Source organism: Metarhizium acridum (genome assembly GCF_019434415.1).
Source record: "Metarhizium acridum strain ARSEF 324 chromosome Unknown scaffold_574, whole genome shotgun sequence".
In the NCBI taxonomy this organism is placed as follows: Eukaryota; Fungi; Ascomycota; class Sordariomycetes; order Hypocreales; family Clavicipitaceae; genus Metarhizium; species Metarhizium acridum.
The window spans coordinates 1,243,234-1,261,238 of NW_027094044.1; the positions used below are offsets into that span (position 1 = coordinate 1,243,234).

Consider the following 18,005-nt stretch of genomic DNA (forward strand, 5'->3'; position numbering starts at 1 on the left):
TATTAATCTTTACCCCTTTTAACTATTATTATATTAACCTTAAAAGTAATAGAATTATAAGCGTAAAGCTTATAAGAACTTAAAAATCCCTAATAAGTATTATAAAGAATTATTACCTATATTTATAATAATATTTAAAGAGTTATAAAATAATTACTTAATAGAAATTTATAGATTTATAGCTAAAAGTTATACTAAGAAAGGGTTAAACCATTAATTAAATTAATTTAAATTAATAATAATAGATTATATTATAAGAAGAGAAATTAAAAAGATTCTTAACGTTATATTATACTTATTTATTATATAAGCTAAGTAACTTATTAAGTAAGAACTATATAGATTAATTAATAATAAGGTTAAAAGACTTAATAGCACTTTGATAAATATTATATATAATATTTAATATAATTTACGAGATATTTATATATACTAAAAGAAAATATAATTCTTTATAAGATTTATATACTTTTTAAGCTATTAAGTATACTTTATATTTAATTATAAGCGTAAAATACTATACGTGTTTAACTCTCTTATAAGAGGTAAAAATTAACGTTTTAAGTAGTTTATTAAGAGATAATAATAAGTACTTTAATTATTAAACTACTCTTATAAATTTAATTATATTCTAATATTATATATACCTTAAATAAAAAACTAAAAATATAATTACACGTACTTAATATTCTTAATTAATTACTTTAAAGAACTTATAAGCTATTACTTAAATAAAATAATAAGAAAATAAGCTAAATTAAAGAATATTTATACCTAAGAAATAATAATACTTAAAGAGAAGATCTTAGTTAAAAGTAATTATAAATTATACCTAAGAGATTAATTATATTTATTAAAGAAAAGCCGTGTTATAAATAATAAAAGAGTAAATAAAGTTCTATAAATTCTATAAGATATAACTATAAATAAGCTTAAAGTATACCTTAAAGTAATAAGAGAGAAAGATAATAACCTTAGATTCTTAGGTTAAAGTCTTTATAAAAGTAAAGGTAAATTACACGTACTTATAATAAAGAAAAATACTATTACGCTAATTAAAGGCTTTATTTTAAAAAACACTTATATTAATTAATAAAGATATAATTATTTAAGGTTAATTAAATAAACTATAATTAATAAGAATATAATTATATTTAAAATATAATATTATATAAAAAGAACGTAACCTAGAATTCTAAGGGAATACTTAATTACTTATAATAACTTATAATAATTAATTACTAGGCGTAAGGTTAATATAACTATTAAATACTTTAAGGTTATAAGAGATTAAATAAATAAGAAAGTTATTAACCTTATAAAAGTCTTAAAAAAGGTTAAGAAGAATATTATTATATTAAACCTAGAAAAGATACCTTAATAATAGAGTCTTAATAACTTTAATTAAGGGGGTAATAATAAAGAGAATAATATTTAAGGTCTTATAACTTTAAAGTCTTTAAGATTAATATTAAGAAAATAAATGAATTAACTTCTATTATTTAATATTAGTTTATTCTTTTCTTTATTATTATCTTATAAGAGCTTTATTAAAGAAGAGAAAATAATAATATTAAATTAGCTTTTAACTATAAATAACTCTTTAATTACTTAAAAGACCTTAAAGAAATTAAAAAGGCTAAGAAAGAAGTAAAAACTAGCGTTATATTATTAGCTATCAAAAATGAATACTTTAATTATAAAGAAAATATTTAAGGGGTAATTTTAAATATAATAACCTTTAATTAAAGTAAAGCTCTTATAAATTAAGTAAGATACTATTACCTCCCTTTAACTTAAAAGACTATATATAATATAATAGACCTTTTATAAGGGTATATATAGAAATAATTAATATATAATAGATTACTTATAGGTATAAGCTTTATAAACTTAATTTTAAAAGAATTAATATAAAAAGAGTTCTAATATAATATTATTAAATACTATTAATTATTCTAAGAGGTAACTATTAAATCTATAAGATATTACTTTATAAGAGCCTTTAAAAGACTAGAACGTTTTAACGCTATAAAGAAAGAAAAAGAGAAGATTAAGCTAGTAATATTAAAGACTTTAAAGTTAAGTAAAAAGATAAGAGAGCTAAAACTATAATTAAATAATTAATTTATAAATTAAAAGATTATATAATAAATTTACTTAATTATTATTACTTATTATTAACTTATAAAAGTAATAGGCTTTACTTATTTAAGAAGAATTTATATAATAGTATTTATACTTATAAGTTAAAGAAAGTTAAATAATATATTTAATTATAGCTACGTTATTAATATAAGAGAATAAATACACGTATAAGTCTTTAATTTAATAAGTTTCGCCTTTATAATTAATTTTATAAGGTCTTTTATTAATATTTTATTAAGTCTTTTAATTAGCTTTATATAAGCTTATATTATATAATTAAATTATTTAAGTTATTTAAGTACTTATTTACACTTATAATAAGCTATAGCTTATAATACGTGTAATTAAGATTACTTATATTTTAAAAGCATTTAATTACTTTATTTAGATTAATTTATTGCTTATTTAAAGATTATATTATTCTTAAGAAGTTATAGGAATTAAAAAGTGACTAGATCGCAATACCGCGTATAGAGTTATAGGTGTGTGTGTGTGTGTTGTGTTTAGGCTAATAAAATATATAATTTTAATAGTTAATAAAAGCTATATTAAAAGTAAAGTCTTTAAGTATATAATTTATTTTACTCTTATATTTACTTTATTATTAGATTTTATATATTTTAACTTTTTATATATTATTTTATTACTTTTAATATATCTTTTTATATTATTTTTATTATAAAATATAAATTTTATTAATTATTTTTAATAGTTATACTTATAATTATATAAATTCTTTTTTTTAAAAGTTTTATTTTAACGTAATATTATATTAATTTAATACTATAATTATAATTCATTTTAATATTTTTTATAATAATATATATATAATTATATTAATTATTTTTACTTATTAAGTTAACCTTTTAATTTAAGTAATAAAAAGTATAAAGTTAAGTTTAAGCTTTTATAAAATATATATATAAATATATAAAGCGAGTAAAAGAATATTAATTATAATTAACCTTTATTAAGTATAAATAAGAAAATAAGTAAAATATTATATATATTAAGTAACGTTATAAATTAAAAAAATTACGTAATATTATAAAGTATAAGAAAGTATTAAAAATAATATATAATACTCTTAAAAAAGAAATTAAGTAACGCGTTTAAGTAAAATAATATATATTATTTAATTATAATAATTATTTATATTAATTAATTTAATATAAAAAAGTAATTATATTTAAATTAAAGCTATAATATAATACTTATTAAATTAATATAAAATAAAGATAATAAGAATTTAAATTAAAAGAATATTAATAATAATATTATAAATTATATAAATATAATAAGAAATTTTAATAAAGGTATTTTAAAAGTAAATATTTAAGAGATAAAAATAAGCTTTTAAAATATTTAAATTAAAAAAATTAAGGTAAGTTTTATTGCTATTATTTTATTTATATTATTAATATTAATTTAAAATAATAATTATATTATATTTAAGCTTATATATAATATAATTATTAAGATATTAAAGATAATTTAATTTAAAACTTAATAATTTTATATATACTTACTTAATTATAAGAGAGAGATTATTATTTTAAAGTATAAATAATTTAATATTACGTGAGTTTTTCTTTATATTAAATATTATAATAAATATTTAATATTATTAATTTTATATACCTTTTATAGCTTAATACTTTAAAGGTATTTAATTTAATAAAGTTATTAATTTAATACTTTATTACTTACTTATATTATAAAAAAATATTATATAAGTTAAGTTAATAATATTAAGTATAATAAAATACTTACCTTTAGTAATTAATTATTATAATTATTTTTATTAATTATTTTTAAGTAATATTATAAAATTGCCTTCGTAGCGTAGTAGTTAAACGCTATAAAGCCCTGCCTTAGCCCTAATAAGAAGCCGGTTTAAACCCGGTTAAAGGTACCTTTAATTTTTCGGCTTAATTACCTGGAAAAGGGGTTAACCTATGCCTAAACACGTGAGTTTTAGGGGTGAAATTAAGCTAAGCTTACCTTAAAAATTAGCTAATAGGCCTAAAGCTTTAAGGTAAAGGAAAATTAAGCTAGCACGTATTATAGCTATAATATAATATACTATAGAAAAATTAAGATAATAGGTTAAGAATAAGCGAAAGTAAATAATTAATACCTGTAACTTATATAAGAAGAAATACGCCTTATATTATAACGTGGTATAAGGTAAGAAAAGCTTTATAAATATAAGTAGGTTTTTCTTTCTCTAAGAGTTTTTCTACTTAAAATACGAGTTAATATATTAGAATAGCTTTAAAAGCTCTAGTATACTTAAATAAATAAATAAATAATATTATAAAATTTATTAAAAGTTCTTAATTAAATAATACGTATAAATTAACTGCTTATATTATTTATATTAATAGTTAAGTAAAATTAATATAATTTATAATATTTATAATTAAAGTTATATATATAACTTTAACGTAACTTAACTCTTTACGTTTTTAAAGTAAGAGAATTTACTTAATTTAACTTATTTTTAATTTATTATATTTAATAATTAAATTATTAAAGTAATTAAAAGCTTTAAGTAACTTTTAAAAGAATTAAAGAATATAAAGTATTAAATACTTAAAAAATAAAATAAGAAAGTTATTTTAAATATTAATTTAAAGTTAAAGATTTAAAAAATTCTTAATAATATTATAAAATAAAAATATTAAGAATAATAAATAAATTATAAGTATATTTTCATTAATTAATTTTAATAATTAATTATTAGCTTAACTTTCTAGTAATATAAATCTAATAACTCTTAGCTTATATTATTTTATAAGGTTATAGCTTATAGGTAATATAAAATATTATACGTAATATAAATAACTTTTTTCTCTTTTTAAGCTATTTATTATTAAAGATTTAACTTAATTATATAAGTAATAATTATTATATTATATAATTTTAATATATTCTAAATTATATATATTATTATTATAAAAAACTTTATTATAAAATTAATTAAGTATATAATTCTTTTAATAATATATTAAAATAAACTTAATTATAATACTAGTCTTTTAATACGCTTTTTTAAGAAGATTTATTATAGGTTTTATTAAAAAGAGAAATATTAATATTTATTTATTAAATAAATATATAAGATAAACTTATATATAATATTTCACTTACCTTTTAAGTACTATTAATAAGTCTTATAGTTTAATATTAACTTAAATTTTATTATATAATAATATATTTTAATCTTTTACTTTATAATTAAACTTATTTTAAATAATTAAAAGAATAAAAAATATAATATATAATACTTACCTATATATTACTTAAGTTAATTAATACTTATATAAGTAAGATTATTATTTTATATTTAATAAATAAAAACTTAAAAGTAAAAAGAGATAAAAAATAAAAATATATGGTTTTATAATAAGAAAATTTGATATAAAATTATTGTAAGTTATATACTTATTTTTACTTAATAGAAATTTTATATGTTATTTTTACTTATTACCTTTTTATTAAAGCTTTAAAATTAAACCTTTTTTATTATTTCTTTTTATTATAAATTTTAATTTTAATAATAATATTTAAAAGCATTTATTTTTCTCTTCTTTATTATTAATAATTTACCTATTAAATATTAATTTAAAGAGAATTATAAATATTAATTATCTTTTATATAATATAAGAGACTTTACTTAATAATTAAACTTTATAACTTAATAATTAATAATTAAATTTTATTAATAATAAATAATTACTTATTTAATAACTTTATTATTAAGCTTAATTATAAGAAGAATATTTTAATTCTTTTATTAGTCTTATATATAAAAGTTCTTTATATAAGACGTGTAATAATTAAATAATATATTAAAAGTTATATATAATTATTATTATATTATACTTACTTACTTATTTACTTCTTAAATTAATAATAATATATTTATTATATTAAAATATTTTATTAAAGTTAGGTTTTATAAAATTAATCGCTTATTAAACTCTTTTAAAGATATAAAATAAGAATTTCAGGTAAGTAATATATTATTTATATATATTAATTTTATTAATTAATTTATAGGTTAAAATATTAAAATAATACTAGTAAATACTAAAGAAGTTATTAGTTTTTATTACTTAAATATACTTAATTATAAATATTATTTTAAATTTTACTTTTAATAATATTCTTAAATTTCTTTACTTAAGTATTATAATTTTTAATACTTTATTAATAATAAAATATATTTATAATTATATTGTATTAATATAATAATCTCTTTTATAATATATTATAAAAGAATTATAAATATTATTAATAATTAATAATTAAATTAAAAATATTTAAACTTAAATAATACTTAATATATTATATTACTTTATTAATATAAAGTAAAATCTTTAAATAATTACTTTTAATTTAATTAATATATTTAAGAATATATTTAAAGAAAGGTAAAATTAAGAGATTATTTATTATCTTTAATAAAATAATTTATAATTATATTATTTATTAAAGAAAGTGAAATTTATTATTAATAATAATAGCTTTTATCTTAAGTTAAAGCGCCTTTATAAAGCTATTTTATAGTACATTTCTTTTAAATAATAATAATCTAAGATTTACTTTATTTATTATATTATATATATTTTAAATTTTATTATTAAAAAGGTTATTTATACTATTAAGATAATAATAATTAAAAAGAGTATAAATTATTAAAATAATACTTATAAGCTTAAAATAAAGGAAATTATTAAGCTTAATAATAATCTTAAGAGTTATCTTTAAAATATTATTAAAAGTATAAGTAAAATACATATAAATTTAATATTAATTATTATTCTTAAGGTATAAGATATTTATTTATACTTTTATATATCTTATTATTATAAATCTAGTATTTTTATTAATTATTTTTATTAATACTTTTATAAATTTAAAATCTTATCTTATATTTTTTTTAAAGTAATAAGATATAAGTAACCTTTATAAATATATAAGATAACTAATACTTAAAGTATACTTTATTATAATTAATAATATAATATTATTACTTAATAGAATTTCATTACTTTAATATTATTATAAGCTTATAAGCTTTATTAATTAATTAATACTTTTCTTAATATTAATATAACTTTTTAAGAGAGTAAATTTAATAATAAGAATTAAAAATAAGTTAATTATCTTATTAATATTAATATAATTTTTTATAGCTTATAAATTTTATAAGTTATAATATTAGTTTAATACTTTTAAACTCTTAAAATATAATATAATTTATATATTAATATTTTAATATTATTTAAGAGGTTATATAAAGTTAACTTAATATATAGAATCTTAGCTTATTTAAAGTCTTATATATAATCTTATAATAAATAATTAATAATATAAAAAAGAAGGCTAATAAGTATAATACTCTTTTATATAAAGATAAAGATATATATATTATTATAGCTTTACTTACTTTAATTAATATTAAGTATATAAATTAATACTATTAAGCGTATTTAAGCCTATTATTTCTTAAATAATTAAGTAATATAATTAAGTTATATTAATTAAAAGGTATTTACGTAAAAGTATATAAAAATATATTATTAAAGTTATAATAAAACTTATTAATAGTTATATATTATAAGTAAGTTATTTATTAAAGTCTTTAACTTTAACTTTTAAAAGATATAATTATTTTATAAATTATTTTTAATAATTATTTTTATTAATAATATTATATTTTATAAATAAGACTAATAAATCTTAAGTATTCTTATATTATTTATTAGACTTTTTTTTATAAATATTTGAATATATTAAAAGATATTTATAGCTTTTAATAATAAATTTTAAAGTAACTTTTATATTAAAATATCTTAAAAATAACCTAAAATTATCTTATTATTTAATTAAGTATTATATTATTAAAGTACTCTTAAAGTATTTATTATAATATTAATTATTATAATTAATATTATTTATTAATTAAGATACTAATAAATTATTTTTTTATATTAATTTATAATTATAAAATTAATTAATAGCTATTATTATTATTAGATTACTTCTTAAATATTAATATTCTAATAATAATATAATAATAACGCTTATATAAGTTATAAAAGATACTTAGAGACTTAAATATATTAAATAAGCCTAATAATATAAGTTATTTTTTATTAAATAAGTATAATATTAATATAAGTATTTATCTTATATTTATTACTTAAATTAAGCTAATTATAATATAAATAAGAAATTACTTACTTAACACGTAAATTAACTTAAAGAGAGTAAGTTATATATATAATAAATAAAAAGCTTTAATATTTTGAGTTAAATATTATATAGCTTTTCTTTTTTATTAATTATATATAATAAAATATTATTATCTTCTAAAGATACCTTAAAGCCTTTTAATTTAATAAGTAAAGTTAAGTATTAAGAAATTAATTAAAGTATAAACCTTAAAGTATAAGATAAAAATAATACTTCTTTTAATACGCTTAATATATTAATTATTATTATACGCTTAAAAGATTAAATTAAAGCTTAATTATTAAGTTTAAGTTTAATTTTAATAAGTTTTATATTAAAGAAACCTTACTTAATTAATTTAATATTAGCTTAAAATACTTATATATAAAAGAGATAATATATAAAGTATTTAATATTTATTATATTATATATATAAGTTAAAAGAAATATTTAATTAATTAAAAGAGAGTTATTATAATAAAGAGAAATATAATAAAATAATTATTATAATTAATTATTATATAACTTAATAAATATACTTTTAAAGTAATTATATTTACTTTAAAGGTAATAAGTAATTTAAGTATTTTTAAATTAAATAATAATACGCTTAACGTAAATAATATAAAGATTAATATCTTAAAATAAAAAGATAAGATAAAACTTAATAAATATACTTAAATATACTCTTAAATTAATTATATTTATCTTAAAAAATTAAAGTAATAAGTAAGTTAAATATTCTTATATATTTTATATTAAATAATAATATACTTAACGTAAATAATATAAGAATTAATATATTTAAATAAGAAAATAAGATATAACTTAATAAACTCTTATAAAGTATTAATTAATAATAATAAAGATTTTAAGTTATACTTATATAAGTATTATATAAAGTAAAGTATAATACTTTAATACTTAATTAATAATAATAATTATTATAGTTTAATATAAAGAAAGTAAGTTATATAAGTTTTATTTAAGTATTTAAAAACATTTAATATTTTTAATAAATAATTATAAGTATCTTATTTTCTCTTATAAATTTATTTAAGTCTTTTTTTTTTTACTTATACCTACTTAAAGCCTACGAGTAAGCAACCTACACGGGTACCCGTGGACCTTTTACACTCTAGTCTCCACTACTTTTCTAGAATCTTCATCCTTCATCACATCTTTGGTAGCTAGCTTTTACTATAGATTCTTGTTACGTGTATTTCAGCTCTTGCATTAAGTTAATTAAGTAATGAAAAAATTAAGCCAGATGATCATGTAACACGTCTAGTAACACTATGTTTTAGCCGTACCTAAGCCAGGGTTACACGCAAGCCTCTTGTTTATACAAAAACAGCGGTGAGCAAGCGAGCCTAGGGGCCTAGGGCCTCATCTAGATCTCGAGCCCTTGTGTAACTATCGTCAGGTTCAAGTTACGGCCCGTGCCTACATTGCTACGTGACCTCCATGTCACTAGAACGCCTATAGGCGACAACCACACCTTACACCTGTCTTTACATACGTTTTCTTTTGTAAACCTGTTGCCACGCATAGCAGGCTTGACATTGGACAATTGTAAACATTACTAGTCCGTAGGATGTAGAGAGCTATGCCGAGCTGGCTCGGCTTGTGCTCTGGCCTGATATGACAAGGGCTTAGTGAGGGCTTGGAGTAATAACTCAATCCATCTATAACAGTCTTTAGTATTAGAAGTCCTTAGTTTCTTCAACGCCTAGATAACCCTAAAAGCTCTATGTATACAAGAAGTCGGTGAGCCTCATGCCCTGGGTCTCGTGATCGTAGCCCTCATGTAATTGTGTTACACCTGGGCAGAGACTTGCAACAAGCGAGATGAGCTTAACGAACTGTCCTACTCTGATTTCTTGCTGCGGTTAATTATTCTCTGGCGTTTACAGATTCGGTAGTAATCAAGTTGCCTAGTGATCTACGCACGCGCTCATAGCTTTACGTTTATAGAGATGAGGTGATAATAGCTACAATAGATATCAACTTGAGTTTTTCAGGTGGCAGGCAGAAGGGAAACACAAAGTTAGTCCTTCTTGAGAAAAGAATGTTGCAGACCGCATCCTTGCTTCATTCTGCTAAGTTCTGTCAACGATATTGTGGGGAGTGGTTTGGGACTCAGATCCCATCTTCCATCTATTCTGGCACTGCACGAGAAGCCTGCGCCCCGACAGCCTTAGTGAACTTGGCTTTGGAGACCTCCGTAAGCTGTTGAAGAATTGCATGGTCTTTCGGCAGATTTCCGAGAAACTCCATCACATTGGTTTGTGGGATCTCTTGCCTGATATGCAAGGGGAGCTCTTCGACAAGATCTTTTGCATAGTCAGAAGAGTCGCCTTGGGGTCTGACAAGTGTGCGGTATGGAGGGGAGATTCTTAGACAAACTTGCTCGTCTCCCTTATCTCCTCCTGCGGGCTATACTCACCTGCGACCGCACTCGGTCATGTAGTTCGATGCGTGGGCGGCAGATGGATCAGAGTACTTCTCCAATCGTATTGCGGAGAACGGCAAGGTGCTCAAGACGATCCGGTCCGAAAAGGCCGCCGTGGTCAGGCCCAGGGGCGCAAACAGCGCATGTCCGCCCGTCCCGATGACGGAGACGCCACAAGGATTTGGAATTGAATTTGATTTTGGAGAGGGTAGAAGTTTCAGCGCTAACTTAACAACCGAACTTGTGACACATAAACTCCGGGCAACTACGACCAGAGGTTGATGTCACACCACCAAGGCCTGGACAAAGGTATCGGATATCAAATGTTACACAACAACAAAGAAAGGTATCACGAGAGACCGTTGTCGGACCTTGGCAAGGGCTGCCTCAGGCTACTAGGGCTCACTGACTTCTTATATATATAGAGACCTTTGGTCCCTCAAGGCCTCTTGGAAAACCAAGGATCTTTAATACCCTAAAGTCGTTTATTAAACATTAAATTAAACTAAATGTTCCGGGCCCAGTCACCCTGCCCTTGTCACAGGTGATCAGCTCAGTCATGGGTGGTATTTTAGGTGAGGAAATCTTTGAAGGGCTCGATAGAGGGCTTGGAGCAAAAGGGGCTCAATTCAATAATAATCTCGTAGGATATCAAAGGTCCTGAGTTCCCTCAAGGAAGGAAGGGAAAGGTGACCTCTATATATACATGAGGGGAACGGCCGGGCCTAGGGCTCTAGCCCGGGCACGTGTTCCAGCTGTGTAACCATCATGTCCTATATTGGCGAAGCCCCTTTGTTGGGCTTCGCGATCTGTTGGGCCTTTTCCGTGTAACAGACAAAGACAGTATTCTAGGTTCCTAGAAATGTTACATATGGCCGCCTGACCAGCTACTTGAGTAGCTCTCCGGTCTTCGTTCATACGAGATTCTTACGTGGGTCACTAACATTTATAAACTCGGTTAAATCTGCGATTCTGGTACTATATCTACCAAGTATCGGCGTATTCTATGCATTGACCTCAGCGGATGTTAACCTGCCCTAAGATGCATATTCTTACTTTCCTGAAAATCAACCCTTTTTTTCTGAACAAGTTTCCCTCGTCCTAATTCATTCTAAACAATCATCGGGCTACCAAGCAGACAAAACAAGCATTCGGCCCCGTGTACCAGCTCAAGCCAGATTCTTGAACTTGGATGCTACTGTTCCCAGGAGATCATTGAATCAACTGTCCCTAATCTGGAAAATGGTGCTTCTTGGCTTGGGTCATTATTACCGCGTCTACCAAGTCCGTGTTACGGTTCCGTGCGAAGTAGCTTTCAGTTCGTTGACAATTGTCGTAAGAATTGCGATTTTCAGCATATCCCCTTTTCCCTACAGCTTAACAGCACGGCGGCCCATAACAGATGATCACTGCGACTTATACTGAAACATGACTTTTATTAAGATGACACTTATGTTGTTTGTTTTTGATACTATTTTTGCGAGTAGAGTAGCTCGATTCGGTGTAGTACGATCCCACGTCTGCTCCGACGACGTGAACCGGTGGCTGTACGTTTTCGCACTCAGCATCTAGTGGCGGCAACCTCCTCACGCACCTAGCTTCGTGCGCCATTAGACATAAAGCGCATGATGAAACGCCATTTGGAGGCATAAAAAATGTATATTGCCAGGCATAACACCACGCTGATATGACCTGACCATTTCGACGCGAGTCTTGGCTTCATACATACACATACACACACACACACACACACACACACACACACATATATATATATATATATAGGGATCTGTGATGCGTTTTGTAACATTGCTATTCGCCATATTAGTTGTAGCCATTTCTCAATCTTGTGAAACAAAATATTTAAACATGTCAAAAAAAAGTCATCATAGACGGTGGCGTCGCTGGGGGCATGTCAGCAGCCACCCGGCTGCGTCGTCTCGATGAATCAGCGGTTATTACGGTGTTCGAAAAAGGCCCTTATGCTAGCTACGCAAACTGTGGTATCCCTTACGCTCTCGGAAACGTTATCAAGGAGGACGGTTCACTCATTCTGCACAGCCGAAAGTATTTCAAGGAGCGTTTTAACATTGATGTTTACCTCAACACTGAAGTCACTGAAATTGACCGCACAAACGAAAGAATTAGCACAAGAACTGTCGGAGGACGAGATTCGTCAGTTCGACTACGACAAGCTTATACTATCTCAAGGCTCTCAGGCAGTTCGGCCTCCGATTGATGGAGAAGCCCAAAGTCATGTGGTAACTCTATGGACCCCCGAGGACCTCCAAGAAGTTAGAGGTCTGATGTTGAACAGAGACATCTGCAATGTATGCATCATCGGCGGTGGGTTCATTGGCCTTGAAGCTGCCGAAAACCTGCAAAAGGTGAACTTTGAAGTTTCAATATTTGAACAATTGCCACATGCCTTGCCTCCTGCGGATGCAGATATCGCAGAGATTCTCCACGCCGAGCTCAAGCGCCACGGGGCAGACTTATTCCTTCATGATGGCGTAGGGAGAATCGAGAGGTCTCACGTGGTCCTAGCTAGCAACGGGAGAGATCCCGGCCGAGTTGGTTATTCTCGCGGTCGGGGTGAGGGCTAGAACATTGCTAGCAAAGCAGACTTGTTTGGAAGTCGGAACGCGTGGTGTCAAGGTTGATATACATATGCAAACTTCCGACGAAGATATATACGCCGTGGGGAATATGGCTGAGACGGAGCATATGATCTTGAAATAGCCTAGCATCGTTGCTTTGGGTGGACCAGCAGATCGGCAAGGACAACTCGCAGCTGACGACATATCCGGCAAGTTGGTGCACTATCGAGGCAATATCGGCACGATCAAGGCAGTCTTTAAGAACACGGGGCGAGTTTGGGGAGTACAAGCAGTGGGGAGAGCAGGCGTGGATATGCGTATTGATGTATTGGCGACGGCCATACAAGTTAGAATGACGGTCTTCGACTTGGAACATCTTGAACCTGGGTATGCGCCACCATACAGCTCGGCCAAAGATCCAGTCAATATGGTTGGGTTTGTAGCATCCAACGTGATGCGTGAAGACTACCGAGTCGTACACGCCGGAAGATCTCAACATGAAGAAGTTGAGCGATTGGCAAGTCATAGATGTTCGATCTGCCGAAGAATTCTCGACGGGGCACCTTCGGAACGCAGTCAACTTCGCCCTCGATACTTTGAGGGATCGTGTAGCCACCCTGAATAAGTCAATTCCAGTACTTGTGTACTACTACGTCTGTTATCGCGGATACTACCGAATTCTTAGCCAGAAAGGATTCAACGTAGTAAATCTTGATGGTGGGCGGAAGGCAGTCATTGATGCGGGATTTAACCTACAACATTCTTGAACTCTCCTTTCTAGGCAAGTCATTACTTATACTTTGTGATTTTCACATCAAAATGATCGGCGGGTGGATATTGTATAATGGGTATATTGGGAGACGGCGGTTGAATCTAGAACCAGAGACCACTACCCGGTGTGTAGTTTGCAGAGGAAGAATAGGCTATAAATAAAGACATGTTTTTCTTATCAACATTATCACGAGAATAAAACAGGTGTATAGTGGCGTATTGACGTGCTTATGGCGTTAGAAACAGTGGAAGTTTATAGGCAGCTCCTCTATATTTATCCAGTATAGCTCACTGCTTTTTCTGTATACAACTTGGTTACCGGACCTCAGTATTCGTACGTGACGGGGTTGTTGCCGCTCCATGCCATTTGCCATTCCGTCCATGCATGTCTCATAGCCCTCAACTCACTACTTAGAAGGCAATTTTCAGTATGCAGCGCCAATAGCCTACGCCTAGCAAGTCGTAAAGTCGATCCTTTGCTCTGGCTCTTGGCGCCACAGCCTGCGAAACCTGCGGACATCATATCTTTCTCGCTTGTACAATCTGCAAGCGCATCGAGCAGCAGTTGAAACTCGTTATTCAACCTGCTGCGATAATTCTTCTCCACTTGGTTGTGACAACCCCCCAGCCGATCATTTCGATGATTTTTTTCATCAGCGGCAGGACTGTTATTGGAACATCCGTCATCGTCATCCAAATTTGTGTTGCAAGCTGCTCTCTTGCGACGTTTTCTTGGCCGTCTGTCTTTCGTAAGATGTACCTCGGTGGAATCCATAGCTGTGGACATGGAGCCAGACCTCTGATTATGAGAAGATTGTCTCAGATCACTTTGATCACAAGGCTCTTGCCTTGGTTTGAGCAGCAGTGCCTCTTCATGAGGTGAGGCATCGTTGGAGTTGGAACAAGTAGAGGGCTCCAATACTGGTGCGGGCTGACAGTGATCTAAAGGCAGATCAGGCACCAGGTAAGGGTATGGTAGGCTAGGAAATTCGTCCGTCTCTTGGCTGAACTCCGAGCCGGATCCCTTTACGCATGGGCTGACACTCTCCTTGCCGGCGTTGAACGGGTTTGAATAGGAGACTGGCGTGGAACCAAATGCCTCGTTGTGTTGATATGGATACTCGTCCTGGTGTGAGACGTAAACATGGGTGCCCCAGGCAAAATACTTATGGACAGGGTCCGACTGTCTTACCGACGAGGTATTGCATTCACCCATGTTTCCCAGCCAAGTGAGGCCAGCTTCATTGTCTATCCAATCCACATCCATCATTTGGCATGGGAGTGTTTGGTCGGTGTCTTTGCCGGCGCAGACGAATATCCTGGAACTCGACTTCACAGCTCGAGTATCGTACCAGATATCATTATATTTTGCGGTCGAGCTGTCTCTGCAATGGCGGAGAGTTTCGCAATCATTTATATTTCAACGCTAATGTAAGTGGCGATACTCGGCCAACATCAGGACGAACTTGATTGATGCCGGGGCGGACCCAGACGCAACTACCCGCTGGTTCCCGACGTGCTAAAGGTCGAAAAAAAAAGCCCGGTGGTTCGACTTTTTCACATGGACCACCACTCACAGGTAGACCTATTACTCCAGACTATGTGGCGTCCGGGTCCAGAACTTTAACCAAGTTCCAGACTCTGCCCCAGAGTTTACACACCTCTACCACTGCATCTTCTCAACCCCATGTGCAAGGCTCTGCAAGCCGATTTGCCTTGCCCCAATATCTATAGATGCCGACACTAAGAAGCAGACAATCCTGGCGTCTCACCTGGAAGTAGATATTCGAGACTCGTTGGACGTTGTCGAAGCGTCTCATTTGAGAGCTTACACTCTTCTGGGTTAACCCTGCACCGTGCTTACTCGTCCTTTAGCATGGCTTCGGGTGCCAAGGAATCACCAAGGGGGCTATTGTCAGAAAAGCATGCTTCAGTTATCATTTCCTATCCTGAAGCCTCTTTACATGTCCACCACGTACAATTATAGGCAATCAGTATTTGCCCACTCGGTGGCGTATAATGACACGGAGGTGGGACAGATAATGCTTCATGCCTCCCACTGTACAGGCCGAAATGGCGGCTACGATTGCGATGGCACTGTTACGTAGCACATTTCTCCTAGAACTGTCCGATGTCTTCTACAAGCGATGAACGGGAAACTCCGACGAAAAGACGACGAAGCAAAAAGTATATTCAGAGGTAATATGAAATCCCAACTCCTGGTATTCATCTTCTAGCACTCCTTCCTCTTCACACGTGTTTTTTTATGATGAAAACGCCAGACATATTATATACAATGAAGACGAGCTTATTTCCAACTCAAGAAATTTAATATGTTTGTCCTTGGGTCAGGGTGGCCTTTGAATGTTTTCTGTCTGGAAGCTTCACTCTCCGGTGTATTATATGTAGCGAAGAAGCGGTCCATTGTGTTGGAGTTGGTGACGAGCTGAGACCGAACATAGGTGGCGACGCCAAGCGCTAACACACCATATACGTTAGTAAATAGCCCGTTATCGAGATGGTGATGCGGGAGGACGCAGAGGAGGCCAACCTGAAGTGCCAAACATGAGTCCCAGCAATGGTTTGCGGAAACGGGTGGTGGCGACGGCTCTAACTGGAGCAGACATATTGAGGCTTGAATGTTATATAACGGTGTATTAGGGTGAATATGTCTGATGAGCTCGGCGTATGTGACAAAAAAAGGGTCGTTTCCAGATGTGGATTACGCTGTAAAGAAAGAGGAATCTTTGAGTAGTCTTTGAGTCTAAAGTTACTGCATGCAGAGAAAAGATGCATTCTGGAACCTGTAATCGTCGAAATACTTATATCTGAATGCAACCCTGAGGATTCCGGCCGGAGCCCGTTGAGTCCGCTGCACACGAGGATGGTTTGCGGCTTGCTCCGGAGTGGAGACAACAGTGGTGTGATGCAACGCTGCGTAGCCACGCCGGGTGGTGTGACACAGCGACGAATCTTGGCGAGCTGCTTCTAACTTGAGCGCCCTCCTCTCAGCTCCAGTACTATTCGAGTAAGGCTCGGGGGCCGATGAGCTGAGAACAAGTCGTCTCGAGGCGCGCCTTGGCTGGCGTGCAAAGCGCCCATGTGAACGGAGCGAGGCAGCAATAAAACGACATGTACAAAATGTTGCCAAAGTCAGCCAACACTTTCAGGCACGCCACCGAGGACGACCAACCCACGTCCCGTCTGCAACAGCCACTATCAGCATCGTGCTCAATTCTGAAGCCACTGGAGTCGGCCCCGTAGCCGTCTGACTCCCGACTGCCGAGCAAGTCGGCCCACGCACCATGCTTTTCCAACCCTTCTTGGCTAGCCCATCGTGGGCAAGGAGTAGCGTGTCAAAAACAGCAATTATATGACGTATGGTGAAAGATGTTGCCGGGATCGAGGTGCATCAAGGCCAAGACGTCAACGCATGGCTTGTTGCGGTCGTGTTTCCAATGCGACGATTGTAGACTGGCGCTTCTGTCAAGGTCCGGGAAGCATGGGCATGCGGGACTTTCGGCGGATTTGGAACATCCCTGCACTGTCGCTCTGTTCACGCCTCTCTTCCCTGGCTGCATGATTAATCTTGGTGTTCAATGCGTATGCCCCGGTTGTAGGATGTATCCGTACTGTCCATACGATTACCATGTGCTCCAATTAGATAGACATCCAGGATAGTCATACGTGCCCAACAGGCATATTCAGGGCTATCGACGGAATGGGACCAGCGGCAGCCACAGCCGTGCGCCATGGCCCATGACCATGGGGCGGTCTTGGC

The 18,005-nt window shown here is 29.7% G+C and overlaps 3 protein-coding genes across 3 annotated transcripts; 2 read left to right on the plus strand and 1 right to left on the minus strand.

The window, feature by feature from the left end:
- Positions 1–12,946: 12,946 nt before the first annotated feature.
- J3458_020788 (uncharacterized protein) lies at positions 12,947–13,459 on the plus strand (the record flags this gene model as incomplete). Its single annotated transcript, XM_007813221.2, has 1 exon — positions 12,947–13,459. The coding sequence occupies one exon, from the start codon at positions 12,947–12,949 to the stop codon at positions 13,457–13,459; it is 513 nt and encodes a 170-aa protein (XP_007811412.2).
- A 491-nt stretch (positions 13,460–13,950) lies between these two features.
- J3458_020789 (uncharacterized protein) lies at positions 13,951–14,220 on the plus strand (the record flags this gene model as incomplete). The annotated part of the gene is made up of 1 exon (XM_066122236.1): positions 13,951–14,220. One exon carries the CDS (start codon positions 13,951–13,953, stop codon positions 14,218–14,220), a length of 270 nt encoding a protein of 89 aa, XP_065972863.1.
- Positions 14,221–14,479: 259 nt separating this feature from the next.
- J3458_020790 (uncharacterized protein) lies at positions 14,480–15,648 on the minus strand. Its single transcript, XM_066122237.1, has one exon. The coding sequence runs from the start codon at positions 15,492–15,494 to the stop codon at positions 14,550–14,552; it is 945 nt and encodes a 314-aa protein (XP_065972864.1). The 5' UTR covers positions 15,495–15,648; the 3' UTR covers positions 14,480–14,549.
- Positions 15,649–18,005: the final 2,357 nt, after the last annotated feature.